The sequence below is a fragment of the Poecilia reticulata genome, chromosome 5 (genome assembly GCF_904066995.2).
Source record: "Poecilia reticulata chromosome 5, P_reticulata-male-v2, whole genome shotgun sequence".
Classification (NCBI taxonomy): domain Eukaryota; kingdom Metazoa; phylum Chordata; class Actinopteri; order Cyprinodontiformes; family Poeciliidae; genus Poecilia; species Poecilia reticulata.
Window position 1 is genome coordinate 28,445,540 of NC_088834.1, and position 22,958 is coordinate 28,468,497.

General features: G+C 38.0%; 3 protein-coding genes across 3 annotated transcripts; all 3 read left to right on the forward strand.

Moving 5' to 3' along the window:
- Nucleotides 1–1,713: 1,713 nt before the first annotated feature.
- LOC103465514 (N-acylethanolamine-hydrolyzing acid amidase-like) lies at nucleotides 1,714–7,863 on the forward strand. Its single transcript, XM_008410433.3, has 11 exons — nucleotides 1,714–1,988; nucleotides 4,395–4,559; nucleotides 4,681–4,804; nucleotides 5,193–5,283; nucleotides 5,369–5,454; nucleotides 5,542–5,714; nucleotides 5,789–5,851; nucleotides 5,927–5,993; nucleotides 6,337–6,365; nucleotides 6,799–6,868; nucleotides 6,947–7,863. Exons 1-11 carry the CDS (start codon nucleotides 1,807–1,809, stop codon nucleotides 6,965–6,967), a joined length of 1,071 nt encoding a protein of 356 aa, XP_008408655.1. The 5' UTR covers nucleotides 1,714–1,806; the 3' UTR covers nucleotides 6,968–7,863.
- Nucleotides 7,864–9,846: 1,983 nt separating this feature from the next.
- On the forward strand, nucleotides 9,847–16,243 carry LOC103465513 (N-acylethanolamine-hydrolyzing acid amidase-like). The gene is made up of 11 exons (XM_008410431.3): nucleotides 9,847–10,780; nucleotides 12,092–12,256; nucleotides 12,375–12,498; nucleotides 13,845–13,935; nucleotides 14,611–14,696; nucleotides 14,782–14,954; nucleotides 15,022–15,084; nucleotides 15,161–15,227; nucleotides 15,308–15,336; nucleotides 15,932–16,001; nucleotides 16,079–16,243. The coding sequence occupies exons 1-11, from the start codon at nucleotides 10,605–10,607 to the stop codon at nucleotides 16,100–16,102; spliced, it is 1,068 nt and encodes a 355-aa protein (XP_008408653.1). The 5' UTR covers nucleotides 9,847–10,604; the 3' UTR covers nucleotides 16,103–16,243.
- A 105-nt stretch (nucleotides 16,244–16,348) lies between these two features.
- LOC103465512 (ADP-ribosylation factor-like protein 8B) lies at nucleotides 16,349–22,613 on the forward strand. Its single transcript, XM_008410429.3, has 7 exons — nucleotides 16,349–16,589; nucleotides 18,904–18,984; nucleotides 19,992–20,065; nucleotides 20,142–20,235; nucleotides 20,335–20,402; nucleotides 20,554–20,624; nucleotides 21,147–22,613. Exons 1-7 carry the CDS (start codon nucleotides 16,467–16,469, stop codon nucleotides 21,194–21,196), a joined length of 561 nt encoding a protein of 186 aa, XP_008408651.1. The 5' UTR covers nucleotides 16,349–16,466; the 3' UTR covers nucleotides 21,197–22,613.
- Nucleotides 22,614–22,958: the final 345 nt, after the last annotated feature.

The following is a 22,958-nucleotide window of genomic DNA, read 5'->3' on the forward strand; positions in this document are numbered from 1 at the left end:
ATTTCAAAGAATTGGACACCAAAGTCATCAAACGATACTCTTAGATTAAATATCACCCAATAAAATAAAATAAAAACAGATCAACATGTCCCTATCTTAAAATAATAAGGAAACTAAACAATTAAAATATACGCTATTAAATACTATTTTTTAAATGTTTTTTAATAATATTGAATATTTAAGGTATTTCATTTATCGTATCCATGGAAACTGAGTGTTTATCACGGCATTTTTCAAAAAATAACGGTCAAAAAACAAGCTAATTTTCCAGAAATTTGACCTTAATTTAACGGTCTGTATTACAGCAAATTTAAAGAAGCCTCTGACTGATGATACTCTCATGAAGAGGATGGTCAGAGTTTTCCATAATTTTCTTAATTTTATGAAGAATCCTCCATCATTTCTGTCAACACTGGGCCAATCTCTACTGATTGGTCCAGTGTTGTTGTCTCGTCTCAGTTATGCTGGAGAATCATCACATGATAAGTAAGATACATATTCTTTAATCTCTGTCTAAATAAAATATTATTGAAAGAGACTTTCTGATCAAATCGTCATCATGTCCTCATCTTTTCCACAATCTGTTACAACCAGTAGATTAGCTGGCCTTCTTCTTTAAATGTTGGTCAACTCAAGTCATGTGATATCAGTACATTCAGTGAAGTGTGAAATTGACAGCCTGTGGTTGGCCTGTAGCTGGTGTGCTAGTAGCAATAGTCCATTGTCTCCCAAAATGAGGGACACACTGCTCCTGCATCCACTAGTGTAGTTATGTGTGGATATAGAAGGGAGGCTTTTTATCATCAAACTTCTGACCTTGTGTTTTTGTGGATTTCTTTTGAATTGTTCTTGTTAAAAGCTAGGACAAAATTTAGACAAAGTTTATGTCAAGACATGGGTTGTTTGAGCTTTGAGGTTTTTGTTCATTTCTGTGTTCCTCAGTTATTTTTCTTTGGTTAGATCAGTCGTTTCTCTGTTTTACTTGCTTTAGTTCTATATCCAGCATCAGAGTGAGTCAAAATGCTTGAACTCTAACATATTGATTTTATCCAAAACAGAGGTCAGGATCATTTTAGGGGCTTTTACTTTAAGGTTTCTGTTGAAGAAAATTACCTTGTGATATATTTTTCATGTAATATTGAAAATAAATTGTCTTCTTGAGTATCATTATTAGATGAATCATTGATACAATAGATAGGCCAGCCATTCTGGGTAGTTCACCACTATTCTGTTTGTTTTACATGTGTAGATAATGTTTGCTGAAATCCCAAAGCACCCCAAAATGTCTTTTTTGAAATTTCTAGACGTTATTCCCCTTCTCTGTTCTTATATTTTCTGAGGTTGTTGTATATATGTCCATTTTTTGACATTAAGCTACTTTATGTTGTCAGACCAGGTTCTATTGGTTATTCTTGTCAGATTTCTTTGTGGGCAGTGAAGTCTTATAACAAAAGGATACATGATTTTATAGAAGGGCACAAATATTTTCACATTAGACGTTAATTTAAATATCTTTTTTCTATAAAGAAGGAAATCATCTTTTGAAAACCACTCTATTATTAATTTAGGTCCACATTTACGTGGTATTTTTTGTTGTTTTATTACCTGACACATTTAAGTGTCGACTCCTGTGTCAAAAAAGTAGATGAGGAATACTTAATCGCGTGCAAATTTTATTCTGAAAAGCTTTTAGCGGAAGTGATTTTTTTTTTTTTTTTTTTTGTTTATGCATTAGGTTCGTTATTATCTGAAGTCTGGTTTGTTTTCTCCAGGTGTTTCTTCCTCCTTTAACTGCAGCAGACCAGGATGTTCCGGACCGCGGAGCTTCTGCTGCTGCTGCTTGGACTCTGTGGCTCCCTGCGGGCTCAGCTTCCTTCTCCTCCCACGGTTGTCATCAACCTGGACGAAGAACCGGAGCTGCGATGGTTGGCTCTCAAAAAAGTCTTTGACGTAGACTACCTGAGCAAAGCCGCAGCAGAAATCATCGAGTAAGTCTTGTTTACGGCATTTTATCAGCGTATTTTGGTAGTTCAGGTCTGCTTTACAAAGTTTAAGACAATGTTTTTGCAAGCTAAGTTGCTAAGTGACGTTAACAGACCAGCTGAGCTAAGTTTAAATGAGCACCTGTGCTCAGGTAATTCATTGCTGAGTATTATGACACCTGTGTTACAGCTGTAGATAGCAAAAATTGTCTTTGCGTAATTTATTTTTATTAACTATAACATTATGTTACATTAAGCAATTAGCAAGCAAAACGTGTTTGGCACTGGAAAACGTGAGGAAATAAAAAAGTTCGACCTTGTTCTGTTTTGAACAACCTGGTTCAGTGAATCCCAAGATATATTATTTCACAAGAGATTTTGCTTAGCCAAAATTTTTGTAGTTATTTTAGGATCCCGTTTGGAGACATTCTATGCAAATTCGCTATCCAGTAGCATTTCAAGACTGAACAATGAGGTTCAGTTTGTAAGTTTTGAAGAAGAAACTAAATAAAAGTCAAAATTTTTACATTAGAGATGTACTATTACAATGCTGGGTCTTACAGGTGTAATAAAGATGATTAACAATTCATCTAAACCACAAACCACTGCATAGAACAAAGTGTATACAGCAAAGTTGCACATAATGTTATATACTGTAGTTTTATGAACTCTTGTTTACAGTAAGTGCAGAATTGGATCTTGTATACATACAATTTTCCTTTCTCTAATGCTTAAACATACTTACAGTATGTAAGTATGTTTAAACATACTTACATACTGTAAGTATGTTTAAACATACTTACAGTACCAAAGCCTGTTGAATTTGTTTTAGTCTCTTCAACTTTTATCCTAAACAAAAATACTTTTGTACAGTTTTGCTCATTAAGTGTTGTGCTGAAGCAAAACTTCACAACATCAGTCAGACTAAGGCTCTGGAGCCCAAGGCTGTTTTTAAAAAAAGTCACATTTGAACTGTTGTGCAACTGTATTATTAACCTGATGATCTGCTCCTTATCCCTCTTCTGCTTGCCTCAATCTGTGGTACTATGGCTATAATTATGAGAGAAATATGAATTGGATTTCAACTAAAACCTGAAGCTGTCACCATTTTCCCCGGCTTCCCATTAAGTGGACTACCATCTTTTATGTAAAACCTTACTCCAAATTATTTATGCAAAATCATGGATTGTTTGCATAGACAGTATCTAAAATATTCAACAGAAATGCAGTTTGAGAAAAGAAACACATAGGCACAATGCTCCTTGACTGTCTATTGGCAGTCAATTTGGGAGTGCAATTTATTTTCCTTGTATTCCCAAGGGTGGAAATAAGGAAGACTGTGTAGATGTTAGCTTCTGAGGTAATGCTAAGTTGGTCTCCACTGTGCGTATTTCTGTACTAGAACTATTAAAATAAGCAATATTTTAATAGTTTTTTAGAAAAATTTTCTAAAAAATATTTAGGGGAAGTGTCAAGTATTTGCATATTTTAGCTATTGCGTACAGTTTTGGGCTGTGCGTCCTTCTCTTCATTCGATGAGCCTCTGTGCACAAGATGCCTGAGATCTCAAATATCAACCGCCACAATCTCACCACAGAAGTTTTCTAATACCAGTCCAGTGACTTTCATGCTCCATGGAGTGCAGATTTAAAAAAAAAAAAAAAATAAAAATAAAAATTTATTTTGGTTTAACCTTACTTTGTTGTTGATAAAACACTGAAACCTCCACTCTTTGGCAGTTTCAGAGTAACAACGTCTCTACATACATAGGCTGCAAATTACTGGCTGTGTAGTTGGAACCATTTATTTGTACGTTCTATTAAAATACAGACACATAACCTTTGTTTTTTTTCTTCTCACTGTTTGACATTAAATAAAATAAAGCGTTAACTGTTTTAGGTCGGTTAGGACTATCAACATTATTTCTATTTGTTATATCAAAATAAAAGAATCATCTTTATTTGTGACATTTTTCAAATTCCGAAATTTACGTACGGTAGATTATTATGCTTTTGAACAATTTGTGAAAGCCTGGATGGTGATGTCATGCCTTTGTAAGCCTCGGATTTGATTTTGAATTAAATGGATGCACAGCGGTGGATTTATTTGAGCAATTTTAACATAAACACATCTGTATGTGATATTATGGAGAAATCAAATGAAATCACTAGTCGGCATTATTGATGGGTACCATTTACAGAAGCCTCAAGGTAAGATGTAAGCTAATTACAAATGACACCAGTGATGGTTGGCATGTTACATACATAGACTACCAAAGAAATGACAAACATTCAACACACCAACATGTCAACATGAGTCACTCTATTTATGTTCGATTATGATCATGTTTACACTAACTTCCACTGTGTTTTTTTTCTGTGTATTTATTCATTTATTTTTTTGCTATTATAGAGCAACAGTTCCAAAATGGGTACATCACGCAGTGATCCCGATTGTGAAGTCCCTGGAGAAATACATTCCTCCGCCGTACGCCGGCGAAATTCGCGGCCTGGCCTCTGTCCTGGGAGGGAACCTCGCTGATGCCATCATTCTTAACTTTGCCTATGAATTCACTGCGTACGTACAGTTAAAATTTCATGTCTTTATTTGTAAATGAACAAAGCCAGCTTGTAGCATGTCGACAGATATGCCATGAAGCCACGGAGCACTAACAAGGACCAACTTTCCGTCTTCATAGATTTTGCACCAGCATCGTGGCTCAAGATAAAAATGGGAACGTGTTTCACGGGAGGAATCTCGATTACCCTCATCCTGTTCTGAGGAATCTGACCATGAATTTAGTCTTCCAGAAGAATGGAAAGGTACAATATGGACTCAAAGTGATAGAGCATGGTAGCTGTTTAAAGGAATTTATACAAAATGTTAATATATCCATTGGCTTTTTTTCTTCTAGCAGTTTGTTTGTGTCCAATTTCTGAATATTCAGAAGTTGTTTTTTTTTTTATGCATCCATATTTATAGTGGAAGTAGAGCTGACGACACACTGTGTGTGTTGGATTCTACTTGTTTAAAACAGAGAAGGTTACCATGAAGCTGACATTTGAAACTGTCTTCAGAGTTTTATGATAGTGATTAGCAAGTTCATATTCCGTACTTAAATCAGTCCGACACTCATAAAAAAGCTGTAATTTAACGTTTGCCCAGTGGATGAGGAAACTGTGATGCTCCTTTATTGATACTGACTTTTAGGCAGTGTACTACGGAACGTCGTTTGCCGGTTATGTCGGCTTGTGGACGGGAATGAGTCCCAACAAGTTCACCATATCCGGCGATCAGCGAGGTGAGACAATCTCACGGTCGGTACAAATGTTGCATTTTATTTTATTCTTTTCCCCATTCTTAACATTTGTTTCCTGGTTCACCAGGGACTGAGCACTGGTGGAACTGGTGGAAGAATGTTGTGTCGGCGTTCCTGTTTCACAGGTCACCGGTCAGCTGGCTCGTGAGGGAGGCGAGTCCATTTTTTACAGGGAAGTGGTGGGGAAATGTGTTGTTCACAGCTTGGGGAAGTGAAACGAATCATGTGTGACTCATTCAGACCCTGGAGGAGGCCGAGGACTTTCTGGATGCAGTCATGCGTCTGTCCAAAACCCCCCTCATCACCGAGGTGTACTACATCGTGGGCGGGGTGCGAGCGGGAGAGGGGGTTGTCATCACCAGAGACCGAAAGGGCCCTGCTGACATATGGCCCCTGGAGCCTTTAAATGGAGGGTGAGGAGAATCTGCAGAGGGGGAGGAGGGTCGATGGGATTGAAGGAACATGTAACCTTTCCTCCTTTGTTTAGATGGTACAGAGTGGAGACGAACTTTGACCACTGGCTTCCTCCTCCTGCATCAGACCATCGAAGGTCAGTCATCTCACATGATGATGATCCATAATGTTTGCTAACTGATTAAACTGCGGTTATGTGATCCTATCTTAGGGAAACAGCAAACAAGGCTCTCAACGCTACCAGTCAAGACCACATCAATATGGGCAAACTTTATCAGGCAAGTAGGGTCTAGTCAAAACCTAAGGTATTCATTAAAGTATCTCATAAACACTAACCACAATGGGTTTTATGAGATTTTATGTGATAGAATATTCTTCTGCTTCCTCTGTCCCAGTAATACGCATTTAGCTCTTAGCAGATTTCCCCAGTTTTAGTTGAGGGGACTCCTTAGATCATCTTGCTCTACACTTAATGCACTTGAAGTGTGACTGTAAAATATAGTGAAAAGTCCATAATGATGAGATGTTAGGTTTAGGTGAGACTGGTTGTAGTGAGAGACACATTTCAGAATGGGACACATTGTGAAGGTCTGATAATGATAAGTGAGTTTTGTCCTTCAGGTCTTGTCACTGCATCCCGTCTGCAACAGGTAAGATGCTTGTTTACTGCTGTCTTTCATCTGTTAGCATCTAGAAATCACAAGTGTTGTTGCTCTGGACACATGGAGCTGTACTGTGCAGACTAGAGCAGTTTTACTTCCTTTAATTATCGACGTGCTTTTTATCATGCTCCTGCACATTTCTCATGTGAACCATCCAGACTTTTCCAGGAGGCTTGGTCCTTTATGGTTATTCTGAAATATACCACACCAAAGTTCACTATGAGGTTCTAGCAGAAGTAGGAAGTAAGGGAAGGAGGGAAAGATGGAACGGGTAACACATTATTTTCATGACTTGGAACCCTGGCAACTGAGTTTTGGTCCTTTTTTTTTATAAAGTCGTCACACATATTTGAACTGCAACTTCTTTTTACTTCCATTACATTTGACAGTGTCCTCTGCCTTCTGTCTTAAACCCTCACAGAATTACAGTTTATACCACGGTTATGAGTGCAGCATCACCTGGGAATTACATCACATTCGTCAGACCACAGGTACGGAAGTGATAACGGTCAATGAAAAATGTTCAGAATAATTCACTCACTCATCTACATCTGGTGATCTTTTTTTAGGGCTGCTTCAAGACCGACTGATCTGGTTGTGAAAGACGAACACATTTCTGCTGATCTCATCAGATACGTAGAAGTGAGACTGAGGAGGTTTGACTTCTTTTTAGGATGAAACTGCCTTGAAAGAAAGAAAATTTAATCTTGTTGCCTTACCCAGCTTGCTTACTACTGGTACATTTTGAAGCACTAATTAGTTAAAAACAGTAGGAGAGAAAAATGCACAAATTGTCAAAATGTGAAATTTTGATCATAGTCTCTCACCTTTTTCTTTTACCTTCTAAAAAACAAAACAAATGGACAAAATTGAAGAAACGGTTGTTTAATTGCCCGAAAATGGGTTAAAATAACTCAGTTTGTCCAATGAGACTTCTAATGAAAACGACTTAATTGAATTGTGGGTAGACATAAAATAACCAAAAACACAGTTCGATATTGAGCTCATTTATCCAAAAAGTGTTTTCACCTCATCTCACAGAAAAAAGCTTGACTTCTAATGAAAGCCACTGAAATCTACTATTGGGAACCAAAGCAACATAAATAATGATTATCTCCAATCACTCACAGCATTACATTTATTCAGCAATAAAAACAAGAAAACTGGAGTTCTTTAGTAAGTGCACATACAACTGAATGTATTATGCAAATTGTGTAAATAAGGTAATTTTACTGATGCTGTTTAAAACCATACAAATGTTTTAACAGATTTTTAGGAATTTCTATGTATATGCTCATTATTTTTGTGCGTTTGCAATAAAGCTTTAATCCAAAATGTGAAACGTTTCAAAAAGAAAACGTAGATAGGAATTATTTAACAACTGATTGCGAGAACACATTTTCATTGCTGCATTGCTCCATGTCATAATGGATGTCAGCTAGTTTGAAAATCACTTCCTGATTTTAATAAAACCTTTCCTTACTCACCACAAGTGTCATTGTTTATTAAATATTATATATATATATATATATATATATATATATAACAGGCGTTATAAAGAGGAAATGGGAAGTCCGACCTCTCTTCTCTCCATAAAGTGTATTTGAACTATACCTTAGTTGCAACACAACCAGTAGCTTCAGTTTGGACTTTAACGTTAGCAACAGTGATTTTAACTGAAGAGGAACTGAGCGTTTTGTTTGGTGAAAGATCGATAAGAGGCGAGTTGAACGAGGATGCTGAACCACCAGAGGAACAATTCTCTGAAACGATTCAAACTACAGACTCTCGCGTTCAGGGGAAACCCAAATCAATCATTAACACCAATTTCCTCCAAATGTGGAAGCAAATATTTACACCTAGATGTAAAAAAAGACACAAGGTTTTTTTTATTGTATTAAATCTGAATCAAAGTTTCCTATTTTAGGCCAGTTAACTTTAGCAGAATTGTTTTTATTTGTTTCATGTAAAAGTAAAAAGAGGAATCATTTTATTTCTTTAGATTCACAAGCCTCCATACTTCTGAAGAATTAAGAGAGGGAATAATCAATATTTCTGATAAAAATAGAAGAAAAAAAAAACTTAAGAGCAACAAGAACTTCACAGAATGATCTGACAAACCAAAAGACATTTAAGCTCACATGGTGATTGCAGAACAAGAGAGATGTGGTTGATTAGTAACAGACAAATGAGGGAATGCAGAGAGCTGGAGATAAACTGAGGGAAAGGCTGAAAACAACCAACACAGAGAAGCACAAAAAACAGAAAAGTGTACAAATGGAAACGGGACACAATCCAACAGCAGATCCAAAAGGTGACGTAGAAACTCAGAATAAGAGGTGGTGAGGAGAACACGCACATCCAGGAAAGATCTTCCTAAATAAGAGTTTATTTAAAAACTAAATAAACTCTTAGTTCTTAAATAAACATGAAGACTAAAGCATAGCACAAAGACTAAAAGGCAGATCCCAATCTAAATACACGGAGGAATCTAAAAAGTGAACTGAAAATGAACAGCAAAACAAAACACAAGACAGTTAGAGAAGAAGAAAAAGGAGACAAAGTTCAGGGATGATGCAAAGCGATGATACAAAGCTCAAAAAGGTCTATGTTACATAAAACCTCCTCACCCCTCTTAACAGGAAGTGGGAAGGCCAAACTCCTACCTGAGTAAAGTAACCAGACATCTACCTAGCTGTTCTGCAACACTGCCACCTACAGGCTCACTTGTGTCACTGCTAATAATAATAAAAGTTGTTTTTTCTTGTATGCTCTGCCTTACTAAATCAGTTTTTAGCGCATGGTCTTTTATCTCACAAATGTGAATATCTAACAGGACAGGAGCACACTTCATTCAGCAGGCTGAGTTATATTACTGGAATTGATCTTTCTGTTCTTTCTAAAAGTCTCCTTTCTCACTGAGAGCACTCTCTAGCAAGACACTGATTGCAGTGCAGAAGGCAGACAGTCACCAGATAAGGACATATTTGTTTTCTGGCTTGTCACGCAAATATATAAAAAGAAGTGCAAATGGCCTTGTCCCAGAAAAGCTAAAAGATAAAAATATCTTTCACTGGAAAATGTGTAAAATGAGGAAACACCAGTCAAGTTAAAGTCAGCTATTAGGACAGTCATGGCTGCCTTCGAACGACAGCCATGACTGTCGTGTGAATAGATCTTTTTCTGATCGTGATAGAAAAAGATCTACAGAAATAATAATGATTAAAAAAAACTAGTCAGAAATGTTCTAGAAAAACACAAAGCATTTTCTGAATTTCAAAAGTTGAAAATTTCTCAGAAACTTTGTAGAAAACAAGGACATTTCTGTTTGAAAAGTCGAAGGTTTTGCTTGAAAATTTTGACATTAATCTCAGAAATTTTCTGGACAAAACATTTAATTGAAAAATTTCAACTTTTCAAACTCAGAATTTTTTAAAAGAAAATTCTGAGATTGATCCGAAAATGTCTGTTGTTAAGTAAAGTGTTACAAAATTCACAGTTGAAGGGTTGCCTTTTTCTCCGTTTGTCAGAATCACAACAAGCTTGTCTAAGTTCTCTAACTGTACAGAAATGACTTGTAAATGAACTCTGAGACAAACCGGTGCTTACAGTGCAGTGTAGCAATTTTTTTCAGCTTCCTTACTGCTGCTCGCTTTCACATAGATGTATTATTCCTTAAATGTTTTATATTTTTAAAGCTGAAGGTTTATGAAGCACATCTGCTCCCTTGTCAACTTTATGCTGACAAGCACAAGGCAGGTCATATTTAAATGTGTTTCTAGCTTCCTGTAAAAAAAATGGAGATATTTTAATTCATTTTAAATCAGATCAGTGGAGTGATATCATTAGAATTGCCTTTGTGTAGATCCGATTTACATGTTTCAGAAAATAAAAGCACATAGATGAAAAATCTAAATTATTCCTAAAGAATATATAAAATCTGAGAACTGAAAAAAAACCAAACAAAAAAACATGGACGTTCCTGAATGAGTGTAACGCTCTGTAAAGCTGGATCAACCATTTCTTACACCTCACCATAAAAATCCTTGGCACATTTCAACCCTAATTCATGGAGTGTGTGCGCATCTTAAACCACGTCTCTATTTTATTATGAAAACCTGTTAAAGGAAGCCAGTTTGGTCTTTGTCTGCGTTACATTATCAGCTTAAAGCTGCCGGTCTGGTTCAGTGTCAGGCAGCTCATTCCTCTGACTGACAGCTCGCAGTCATGATGGTGTGGAGTTCAACGTTGCTGGTTCTGCTCGGATTCTCTGGGTCTCTGTGGGCTCAGCAGCTGCCTACGGTGCTCGTCAATCTGGACCTGAGTCCGGAACAGCGATGGGAGCATCTTCAACACGCTTTTGACACAGATTTAATGAAAAAAGCGGCACAAATCCTCATTAGGTAAGTCCTTTTATGTTCATACTGTATATAAATAAAAGTCATATACGTATGTAGACACTAGTTTGGATTTTAAAAAGTGGGCTTAAAATGTTAAACACACAGACTGAATGAATGTAAGCAACATCTAAGCTTGCAAAAGAAAGCTTTCAGTTTAATATTTTAGTTTCCATCAACACCTTTGTAGAACCAAGAGGTAAAGAGATTTCTATATAATGTTTTTGTACCATATTTATTATGCCAGGAAATATTCTGTAAATGGAGGGGGTTATATTATTCCCTTGTTACACAAGTTACTATTTGTGTTAAATTATTCCAAACTTCTTTGGATGTCCTAGGACACAGTTTTATCTTAATTGTGTGGGATTTGTTGACGTTTAATCACTCTAAAATGATATCAAACTGTGTCAAACTTTTCGGAACTCTTGATAACTCGTCAGATAAAACATCAGAAATGTGACCTTGACTGTAGTGTGTGTGGCTTTTTAGGAGATGTCAGAACAAGAAAAAGTCTCACATGGCTGGTTTGAACTTGAACGCCGCATCGCTTGAAGAAGAAAAAGCTAACGTATTGCTTCTTATGGATTCTTCTCTAACCCACAAACTGGGTCACAATTTTTGATCCAAGTTAAAGCTTCTCCATCTTGGCTCTAACAGTAGAAGGTTATAGGTGGAACCTACCCCTTTTTGTCTGTGGGTTGTGGACTATAAAAGTTGGTAGAAATCTCTATGTGGTGTCTTCTCTGTCAAACGTTCTTGGTCTTGTCTAGAATTTGGATGTGCTGGACTTATCAAAGTCAGCTACAACATGCATTTGAAACAGCAAATTGGTGTGAAAGTCTTGGTTTTTTCTTTGAAATTCTCAATGCTGCTACCTGTCCCCATATGTCCCAAGGATGCAAAATCTAGAGGGATAAACTTTTTCCAGTGTACATATATGGATGAAAAAAGACTGCCTAGAGAAGTCCTCCATGTCCAACCGGTGCCTCTGCTCTTTCTACCCGCAACTAATGCTATGTCAGTTTGTAATTAGCAGGATGCTATGTCATTTGTGCTTGTAACACTTCAAACTTTAGTATTGTTTCAAATGTGACAATAAATAAGTGTGTACTAGTAACACAGACAGATTAGTAATATATATTAATACATTTTTAAACAACTTTTTCAAAATTCATTATCTCTCTAACCAACTTATTTTGTGTAAAGAAAATTCTGTGTGCATTGGTAGACCTTTACTCTTAGTCACTGAGACAATATCTTCTATTATACATATATGTAAACAATAACCACAATGCTTTTTATCTATATTAATAGTTCACAGGTTCCAAACTGGTTCCATAAGGCAACTAGCCCCATTGTGATGTTCCTGGAAAAACACATTCCCCAGCTGTACTCCAGGGAAATCCGTGGAATAGCCAGCACAATGAAAATGAAACTTGCTGATGTCGTCATCCTCAACTTTGCGTATGAATTTACTGCGTACGTAAGGTTTCAAGTCTGTTCATATAGTACATCCAGGACTCAAACGTTCACAAAGTCTAAGCAGGAATGAAAGCAACATGTCAGAAAGCTCATGAGGCACCGTTTCCATCCGCAGTTACTGCACAAGCATCGTGGCTCAGGACAAGAATGGGAACATCTACCACGGCAGGAATTTTGATTTTCCACATTCTGTTCTGAGGAATCTAACCATGAATGTTGTCTTCTTCAAAAATGGGGAGGTATGATATGCGTTTATACTCATTAAGCAACATAACTGTTAAAGGAGCCATGTTAATCATAAAGTTATCTACCGATTTTCAGTTACCATAATGTCAAATTCATATCAGCATTCAGTGCTGGATCAGCTTTTCAGGAAGGTTCTGAAAAGTCACAACCCCAGATTTACTGGATCACATGGTGGCAACATAAAATGTGTACAGAGAAAAAATTGGAGTTTAAAAGCATTTTATCTCAAATAAAAGGTTTTACAAACAAGCAAGTCAGAGAGTACACTTCAACCCAATTAATTGTCAAACAAACTTGGCTTTACAAAAAATCAAAAGTGGGTCAAGTGTAGTCTTAGTTTATTACACTTTATTAAATTGTGCCTTTCTTTATTGATATTATTGACCAAAGTCTTAAAGGCTAATGTTATCTTAACTGGCTTTCTAGTGTGGAATAATGGCAGTAAGACAACCAACTGACATTAACATTATTATGCATTGAATCTTATTTCATTCTAAGATGTTCAGTGATGTCAGTGAATCATGGTGGCCTGTGAAAAATGTTGAGACTCCTTCTAGTATGTTCTCTAACCAACAAACTTGGTCACAAGTTTTGTTTGGTTACCCAACATATGTCTCAACAGCATAAAACCAGCATTCAGGTTAAAGGAATAACGCAGATATTTTTGTGTATAAAAATTAATAGCTTGTTAGTCATTTTTGTGAATGCTAAAATTGTCTCTTCTGTTTGTTACAAAGTTAGCTTGTCAGCCATCAAATGAATACTATAACTTTTTAGCTAGTGCTGAAGCTAAGTGTCCTTAGCTTCAATCTCCATGACATTATCTAGCGTCATCTAGCAGTTCTTGACACAATGTTTGGTGAAAACTAGCTAAAAAAAATGTCTTACAGGTTGTGGTGGATAAGCAATAAGCTCATTATATCCTGTTTATTTTTCTTGTTGGAAAGCAAGAAAAAACTAGCACAGTAGTTGTGCTCATATTCATGTTACATTCATTTTCACAGAAATTGTTGCCTAAGTTATCATTAACAATGAGTTTGCATTGTGTATTGGTGACCTTACCGTTAGCTTACTAGATGCACACTGCACCGTGAGACCAACGCAAACAGACATGTTTGTGCAATATTTGGCTGGGCGTGGTGTTTTACTCATAGCTTCTTTTATATTCTGAATATGCATCTCTGTGGCAAACCCAGACAAATTACCCGACTGTTAATTCTTCCATCAAAAACCATGAGCTGGATGAGTGACACATACTAACACTTATTTGTATGGCTATTAAATGATAGCTGTTGAACTGAAATGCTTGTGTGATTATTTCGTTGATGCAACTTTCTAGCCAGCGTACTTTGGAACGTCATTAGCCGGCTATGTGGGGCTATGGACCGGAATGAGTCCATACAAGTTCACTGTGTCTGGCAACCAGCGAGGTAAGACTGCTGACAGTCGCTGCATTTCCATTACAAATGTGTGTAGATCTTTTCTGCTAATGTTGAAAAACCTTAGCAACTCTGCAATTTCGCATTTGCAGTGTTTCCATTAAATAAGAAATGAAATAAAAATCACATAAATACGCTTGTTCACTTGGTAAGTCATGGAATGGCAATGATGGAAGTAAATAGTTACATAAAATATATGGTATTGATCAGGAGCGGAGCTATAAGGGGGCTGGGGGGGCGGCTGCCCCCCCCAAACCGGGCTGGATGGGGGCCCGGGTCTGGAGGTGCCAGGGAGGGAGGAATGGTTTCAAGTCGCCTAAATGTCTGATTATAGACGGAAAAAGTGCGCCCTCACCTGTTGAGAACGGTGTATTTAATGTTAAAGTCAACAGTTTCAGTATCCGGCTATTGATCATGTGACTTGTGATGTGGAAATAGTGTTACCATTGTAGTTTTGTTAAATTAATCAATTTCAATATGGCTGAAAAAGAGCCTCGTCCTTCCTCTTCATATATCAAAAAACATCAGTTTTTTTTTTCAATTGCCGTGTTTCCATTAAGCATATTCATAACTCCAATTTGCGCAATTCTATAGTTAATTGAAACGCATTTACTCTTGACACCGTGTCACGTCTTTTCATCCCTAAACTTCTTTTTCATTCCTAAGAAACGCAGGTTTGGTCAAATTGGTGGAAGAATGTTGTGTCTGCCGTCTTTGTCCACAGATTCCCGGTCAGCTGGCTTATTCGGGTGGTGAGTAAATGACAGAATATTGTGGCATAATAAAAGCGACATGACATCACGTCGAAATCAAATTGTCGGTGTGCTGCTCACGCAGACCCTGGAGGAGGCCAAAGACTTTGAGGATGCAGTCACCCGTCTGTCGACAACCCCCCTCATCACCGGGGTGTACTACATCGTGGGCGGGGTGCGAGCGGGAGAGGGGGTGGTCATCACCAGAGATCGAAAGGGCCCCGCTGACATTCGGCCCCTGGACCCTTTAAATGGAGGGTGAGGAGAATCTGGTGAGAGTCGGTGCATCAATGAAGCAAAATGTAATCCTTCCTCGTTTGCTTAGATGGTACAGAGTGCAGACGAACGTTGACCACTGGCTTCCTCCTCCTAAAAAACTCAATCGAAGGTTAGTCATCTCACAGAGTGATGACACAGCCATAATGTTTAGTTTCTATTATTACACTGCTGTCATGTGGTCATAGGGATGTAGTCATGAAGAAACTGGATGCCGTGGGCCAAAAGCGCATATGTAAGGATAAACTTTACCAGGCAAGTAGAAGAAGTCATGCGAGTCACAGCTCAATTTATGAATATGTGGATTAATGTAATATCAGACCCCTTTCCTCCAGGTTCTGTCTCTGTCTCTTGTGTGCCTCAGGTGAGGATGAGATTATTCTTGTTTTTATACCTGTCATCTTTTGTTATGCAGCAGTTGTTGCTAAAAGGGTGAAGAACCACACAGAGCAGCAACGGCCATCAACCTCTGTAGCAATGTTCTTGTCTTGTTAGCTTTTTCAAATTTTGTCACAATAAAATCACAACATTCATTTGTCTATTATCAGAATTGTTCTGACGTTTGCATAAAAAGCAGTTAATTTAAAACAGGTGAATATTAGTCATGCATTCCACAAATAAATAGAAATAGTGAAAAAAAAGAGAAGACTGAATTACAATAAAAAGAGATTTTGCATTCAACTTATTTAGGTTAAATGTGAATACACTCTGCATTTGTCATAACATATCTGTAAATAAAACCTGAAACCTCTGCATTATCCAATACTTTGTGTTTTTATCGCCTAGAATCTTAAAAGAAAACCTTGACGTTTGTGGTTATAATATGAAAAACTAGTAAAAATGCTTAAGGGGTATTAAATACCTGTGTTTCAGTCACACATTAATGTCTATAAAAATATCCTTAAACATCTTGTTAGATGTGTGACAGTATATCTATATTTTCTTGATCAAACCATCAGAACTACAATCTACACAACACTCATGAGCGCAGCAACCCCCAGGGAGTACACTACAATTCTCAGAGAGAAGGTACTGCAATTATATCTAAAATGTTATTAAAAATGGTTGGCATTACTCCACACAACTCACTCTATTTTTTTCTAAAGGGCTGCCTGAAGAAGACCAAGTAAAGTGACCAAAAAGGACCAGGGAGCGATGAGTGAATGTTTGAAAATAAAATTAAATAAATTCAACTCTTACAAATACATCTGGTTTCATCGCAAAAGATCAATAAAAAAAAACAAAAAAACGAAGTAAAAAAAATTGAGTGAGTTTTGTGGTTTCTTTCCATTTTTCCCCCGTTGGCATGAATGTAATGCTTGATAAAACTGGTTACCACCAGAAGATGGCAGTATAGAGGGGCGGTTTGGTAAGAACGAGAGGCGAAGAAGAAGCGGGAGTGGACGCCTGTCGGTGGGTCACATGATATGACAAAGCAGTAGTTAGCGGCTTCCTTCCAGACGGCAACAGACTGCGGTTACTGACTCCTCCAAGATGCTGGCCCTCATTAACAGACTGTTAGACTGGTTCCGGTCGCTTTTTTGGAAAGAAGAGATGGAGCTCACGTTAGTCGGACTTCAGTACTCTGGAAAAACCACATTTGTCAACGTGATTGCTGTAAGTAGCCAGCGTTAGCGAAGACGCATAAAGTGGGCCCAGGCTACTACCTGGGAGAGGGCGAAGGTGTACATCTTTTTCTGCAAGTACTAGGACGGGGAAAAAAAGGGAACATATTTGCAAGAAAAGAGGCTTTTGGTAGTGTTCCGACGAGACAAGGTGCAGGAGGAATAACTCTTTGAAACAGCTGGTGTTGGAGAATGACGAAGTTCTCGGTATGACTGTGTGCTTACTAATACACTGGGTCATGTGACCGCGCTGTCAGCTTTGTAGCGGCTCCCAGTGTGTCCACAACAGCGGTCTGGACTCCTGGCTGAAAACAGGCTGTTTATGTTTGCTCACGAGTGACCCAGGGCTAATGATGATGACAACCATAAGTTTTTAGGTTCCACTTAAAGAAGACTCTATGCTCATTTAGTGTCTGGTGTTCTTTGAGTTTTCGTTGGCACCTGTTTATATTCTCCACCAAGAAATGCCGCTCACCTCACCCACTGTCACGGTTCTATCCAGCTTTGCTGTCAGACATTACTCTCCAATGCAGTTGGACCTGTTTAGTAATCCCTTGGAATTAGAGGAAAGGCTAAACGAGTTTGAAGAGTGTGAGGCAATAGTCACGTAAATCCAGGTTGTGCAGCTGCTTAGGTGTACCTACCAGACTTAACTGCAAAATTAATCAAAAATAATGTGACCATTATTTTTGATTGTCACCTATAGAAAAACATGTCATTGTCAGTTTTTCCCCTCTATTTGTTTATCTTTTTTTTTTACACTCTCAAACACAAGCCTCCATATGCCTCTGACGTCACAGCAGGCATCTGATCAGAGTTGTTTTCAGTACTCCATTTTCTACTTTTTGAATTGTTGTGGTTTCCAACTGGATTATTTTTATGCTTCTATTAAAATGCATCCCTCATAAATGTTTACTGTATTGTCATAACCAGGCTGTTTTGACCTGAGTTCAAGTTTTGACCCAAGATGGCTTCACTATCGCTTCTTATTGAATCTACTGATTAAACTCTTTTCAGAATGTACCGTCATGTTTTCTAAGCTGAAAACAAAACAAAAATATTTGATTTTTAGGCCAGTTAACATTATGACACTCTACCAAGGTTTTAAAAATTCACAGCCTTTACACTAGATTAGTGCACTGCCTACCAGCAGCCTGAAAGAATGCTAATAATACACATTTTTTGTTTACAAGAAAAGAAAGAAGTGTAAAAAATATTTCTGTTTGCAAAAAAAAAACAAAAAACATACATACATAGGCAGCAACAGGTGTGGAAACTACACATTCATCACCAAGGTAGCTGTTAGCTGCATGTTTATTAAGTAGTTGACTGCAGGCTAGCAACAGGAACTGATTCATCCATCCGACACCAGCTTATTAGACTCGTCACTGTATGAAGAGAAGGACAGCAAAAATCTTTAACAATTGGTGCAATAAGCTTAAAAGTGTTATTACATTTAATTATGATTGAGGTGCACCAACAAACAGCTGCAGTTTTCTTAATTTTGGCAGATTGTCTGATTCTTAAATGGGAAACAATGAGTTTTCAGACAAAAAAAAAAAATATCTGTAAAAACCAGAATGTCAAAATCTTTCTAAAAATTGGTGATCGGTCAGAAAACTATATAGTTCATGCAACTTTAGCAACATCCGTTAGCTACTTTAGCCTGAGCTTGTTCAAATTGGCACTGGTTTATCAGTTCTCTTAGTACCTCAAAAACGTATTATAATGTTCATAAGTGAGTAAAATGGTGCAAGTCTGTTTGCAGAACTATTTTCCCCTGCAGGCTTGGGTCAGTTTGACAAGACTTGTCTTACATTTTCTCTGCTTGCCTCAGACTTTCTAAGCTGTATCTAAGACGAGACTAAATGACGCTCTGCTTAAAGCTCGCTCTATAAAAAACGTACAGATGATGAAGACGTCCATAAAGCGATAAAAATATAGATTTTTTTTTTTCCCTGACTCAGTCCTGGATACTCACTGGGTTTTAGCCAAGCACCTGTTTTTGTAACTTATCATAAATGTGTTTAAAGTACAGAAACAAAACATTGAGGAAGCATTCCTTCCCAGACTGCACAATGACATCACGCCAGCCGTCACCAGGGTGATTAATGGAGGTAAAACGTTTCCCAAAGCATCTGGGGGAAATTATGTGCATCGATTAGAAACTATTACTGATCTAATTCATATCCACAATCCTGCTCACTCATAGACTTTAGATCAAATGACACCATGACGACTTGCTCAGAAATGCAAGTCATCCACGTTTTCTCTAACATATTGTGTTTTTTTTCTCTTGTATGCAGTCGGGGCAGTTCAGTGAAGACATGATTCCCACAGTCGGTTTCAACATGCGGAAAGTCACTAAAGGCAACGTAACAATAAAGGTAAGCCAGTAAAACATGGGGCCAATTTCTGTTTTCTTAAAGCTTTGGGCTGTTGATTTTAAGTAAGAAATATGGAACAAATTATACTGTGAGCACAATAATAAACTAAATGTGCAGTATTTTAATAAAGCACAAGAAAGCAGTCTGATTGTTGTAGGGGAGGATATGAGTCGCAGCAAATTGGTGCGCCTTTCTTTGGTTTAGCGTAAAAGTCACTGGATGTTTTTGGTTTTCTACAATGTGATTAAAAGACAACAAAAACAGGTAAATAAGAGTTTCCTGTGATAATAAGTCAATTAATCGCTTGATAAATTAGACCTAGCTCAATGATTTCCATTTGCATGATTTCTTGTTTTTCTCTCTTCTCTCTTTCTACCAAAAACTGGATGACAGAAGTCTTCATTCTGGTGCTTTGGTCTCAGCTAGCTCCTTTTTTGAAGGACAGTTTTGTTTACGGAGGCTTCATAATTAATTTTACTTGTTGTTTGTGTTGTTTTATTTATGTACTTAGGATATTTTCCAGTTCCAGTGTTAAATGTTCATTAGAATTTAATATTTGATTTTTGAGAATGTGTTCTTGTATTTTTGGAAATGGACTGAAGATCATTTCCAAATCCAACAGATACAGTTTGGAAGCTCAAGAGGTTAAAACGAAGCAACTTTACTGGAACATGTTCAGCCTTCCTGGTATTCACCCACAATCTTGATTTCTTAATCTAATCCTGAATGAACAACAAAAAAACTGTTTTGTTTTGTTTAAATACATTCTTACTTCTCTGCAGTTCCTCTGACTGTGTACGGTTTACACATTCACTGACTGGTAAAATGCGTTTTTATTTGAGTTTCTGACCAGCGGGTTACTGATCTCTCAGTGAAGTTGAAAATCGTGAGATTCTGGACACAACAAGAATTCTCAGGATGCCTCCAGATGACCTCCAACGTACAGAGCAGCAACCGGTTCACAAAGAGCAAATGTTTGGTGTTGATCTTGTTCTCTGATGTTTCAGATATGGGACATAGGCGGACAGCCCCGCTTCAGGAGCATGTGGGAGCGCTATTGTCGAGGAGTCAACGCTATTGTGTAAGCTACCGCTGTTCTGCTAGAAAGCCAGGCAACATTATGAACATTTCATAATGTCTCTGTTTTATTCCTTCAGTTACATGGTGGATGCAGCAGACAGAGAGAAAATAGAAGGTTCCAGAAATGAATTGCACAACCTTTTAGAGAAACCACAACTACAAGGAATTCCTGTGAGAAATGTCTGATCTTTGGAGTAAAACATGACACTAGCAGAGCTAGCTTTATCACAAAGAGGTTCTGATAAAACTCCTTCCCTTTCCTTTCTCCAGGTTTTAGTCCTCGGTAACAAGCGGGACTTGCCCAACGCACTCGATGAGAAGCAGCTCATTGAAAAAATGTGAGGAATGCTTATTTTATTTAGTTTCTGTGGCTCTAGAGCACTAAAATACTCAACAACTCGTCACATGTTCTGTTCTAAAGTTAACATCTGTCTGTTCTTTTGCTTTCATGTTAACTCCTTATTAAACGTACCGTCCTGATCTATGCAGGAACCTTTCTGCCATTCAGGACCGGGAGATCTGCTGCTACTCCGTGTCCTGCAAAGAGAAAGACAACATAGGTAAATATCAGAGGGATGTTTGTCTGGTCAAAGTTGAAAGCCAGACGTGAATCTTAACATTCAGTTGTGTTGGTCAGTGGGACTAAAGAAAAATGACGTTGTTTTGTAGGGGTGCACTGACTACAGTTCTTTTGGCCGACTTTTGATTTTACTCAAAAGTGTTTGCTTATAAAGTCTTCTCTTGATAAATTTTCTGCAGTTTAGTTGTTTGTCTTTACGTACATAAAGATTAAATTACATGTAGTCTAAATGTGATCCAATAATATCTCTGTCCATAAATAGTCCTTAAGTTTGGGAAATTGTCGATCGGCCGACACTTGTGTGTGAAATCAATCTTATCTACCTCTACCTGTACAGAGATGATATTTTTATTTTTAAAGATCAGAAAACTGCAGTCGGTGCACCCCTAATTTTTGTTAGTTTTTTTTCTACATTGGCATGTTTCTATTAAAGTGAATTTTGTTTTGCTTCTCTTAGTAATGCCTATAACTAAACCATCAATATGTTTTCCTTTGACCTCAGATATCACACTGCAGTGGCTCATCCAGCATTCAAAGTCACGAAGAAGCTGAAAATGCAATCTGCCTGCCCCCCTTCCAAACACCACCTCTGCCCTGTCGCAGCGCTGGCCTCGGCCCCCACACCACACCCCAATCTTCCCCTTCGGTCCGGGGTTCTCAACAGTCACCCTTTGCACTGCCTCTGTGAAGTAATCCAGCTCTCTTTGCTCACTACCGCCCCCTAGTACACTACCGTAGAAGTGTATCTTCCTGTACAGCACTACCCTATCTCCCCCCCCACCAATCCCCACCTTGTCGGGAGGTTTCTTCCTCTCGTTAATGATGTCCAGGAAGCTAAAGGTATTACAACGTGCTGTTCCCCCCACTCCCAAACATCAACCGCTTACTCTGTTCCTCATCAACATTCAGTGCTTACGCGGCATTTAGTGATTGTATCTTTGAGCAGTTATTTGCCAAAATGACAACGGTTGCTTCTGCCTATTTCTTTTTGTCTTTTTTTTTTTTTTAATCCAGATCTTTTGCGATGTTGCAGAAACATTCTTCATTTGCTTGGCATTTGGAAGCGTCTCCTACTCGGGTGTCTTTAATTCAAGTTTACACGCAACTTTTAAATCTCGTTAAAAGGTTAAGGGTTTTCGGTGTGCAAGATTTCCCGAGCCAAATTCTAAGTGCCTTTGACTGCGAAAAATGTCCCAATCAGACGGTTAGTATCCCTGGATGACTCCTATCTTAACAGCACCTATAGACAATCTCGTTTTAAGCTCCCCATAAATCACGTAAGCGCGTCACGATGTCTGACGACGAAGAACGGAGGACAAGATGCTACTTTTCTCATGCTTGCCAGGGCGTCGAAAAGCCTTTTTGAGTTATGTCTGTAGCGTGGAATGCTGGAAGAAACTATTTGGAGTGTTTTTACGCAAAGAGGCGGACCGTGTCCAATCAGATGTCTCTCTCTCAAGGTGAGTTTTATATACAGGGGTTGGGTAACAGAAAGCCAGTGTTACGGCGAGTCACCTCTGTTCAAGCAAAATGTTTCTCATTTACACGGGTTTACGTTTTATTAACAAGACTAATCGGTCAAACCACTATCGTCCTGGTTCGAACTGATCTCAATCAGTCCCCCCGCCCCCTCCTTATGCTTAAATCTCTGAAATCATGCCACTATAGCCACGCCCACATCACTCTTATTTTCTCTCATGTAGTCCATGCGTCGATTGTCGGGACCACAGCAGCAGTGAGGGAGGGGGAGCTGATCATTTGGCTAATCTTGCAGAAAGCTTTTTGTTACCTGTGAAATATATATATAGCCTATTTGCATTATTTGTACCTGCATGTGCTGGGCTTGCTCACACTCATTGGTAGACTTTGTAAATAAGACGTTAGCATTTTTATTCAAATAAGTGCTCCTGTAGATGTCATGCATTACCTCCCTGTGATTGCCAATAAATTTTGTTTTTATTTATAAGGATTTCCAACATGTGCTGTGATTTGTGAAAGCGTCATTTTGCCGTTTCGCCACTAGATGGCAGCAGAGGGCTTTATAACGGAAATGACGAGGTAAGCGGCCATGAAGCTAATATGAAATATTTTTGAAATTTTGAAGCAAAATGAAAGCAGTCGCTGAAAGGGCGTGGTTTGTTTGCAGTTTTCAAGACGAAGAGAGAAAAATAGTTACATGAACATTTTCTGTTGTATCACTGATGAGTTCTTCCACTTCCATTTCTCAATTTCGGTTATAACTATTCATTGAACCATGTTACCTGTAATTTTTGCTTGCTGTTCAAATGCTGAATGCTCTTTTTTAAAAAAATGT

Coding starts and splice junctions, on each gene's coding strand:
- LOC103465513 (XM_008410431.3), top strand. CDS start 10,605: ATGATGGTGTGGAGTTCAACGTTGCTGGTTCTGCTCGGATTCTCTGGG. Junction 12,257..12,374: donor TTTGCGTATGAATTTACTGC/GTACGTAAGGTT, acceptor TTCCATCCGCAG/TTACTGCACAAGCATCGTGG. Junction 13,936..14,610: donor TGTGTCTGGCAACCAGCGAG/GTAAGACTGCTG, acceptor TTCATTCCTAAG/AAACGCAGGTTTGGTCAAAT.
- LOC103465514 (XM_008410433.3), top strand. CDS start 1,807: ATGTTCCGGACCGCGGAGCTTCTGCTGCTGCTGCTTGGACTCTGTGGC. Junction 1,989..4,394: donor GCCGCAGCAGAAATCATCGA/GTAAGTCTTGTT, acceptor TTGCTATTATAG/AGCAACAGTTCCAAAATGGG. Junction 5,852..5,926: donor CCTGCATCAGACCATCGAAG/GTCAGTCATCTC, acceptor ATCCTATCTTAG/GGAAACAGCAAACAAGGCTC.
- LOC103465512 (XM_008410429.3), top strand. CDS start 16,467: ATGCTGGCCCTCATTAACAGACTGTTAGACTGGTTCCGGTCGCTTTTT. Junction 18,985..19,991: donor AAGGCAACGTAACAATAAAG/GTAAGCCAGTAA, acceptor CTGATGTTTCAG/ATATGGGACATAGGCGGACA. Junction 20,625..21,146: donor CAAAGAGAAAGACAACATAG/GTAAATATCAGA, acceptor CTTTGACCTCAG/ATATCACACTGCAGTGGCTC.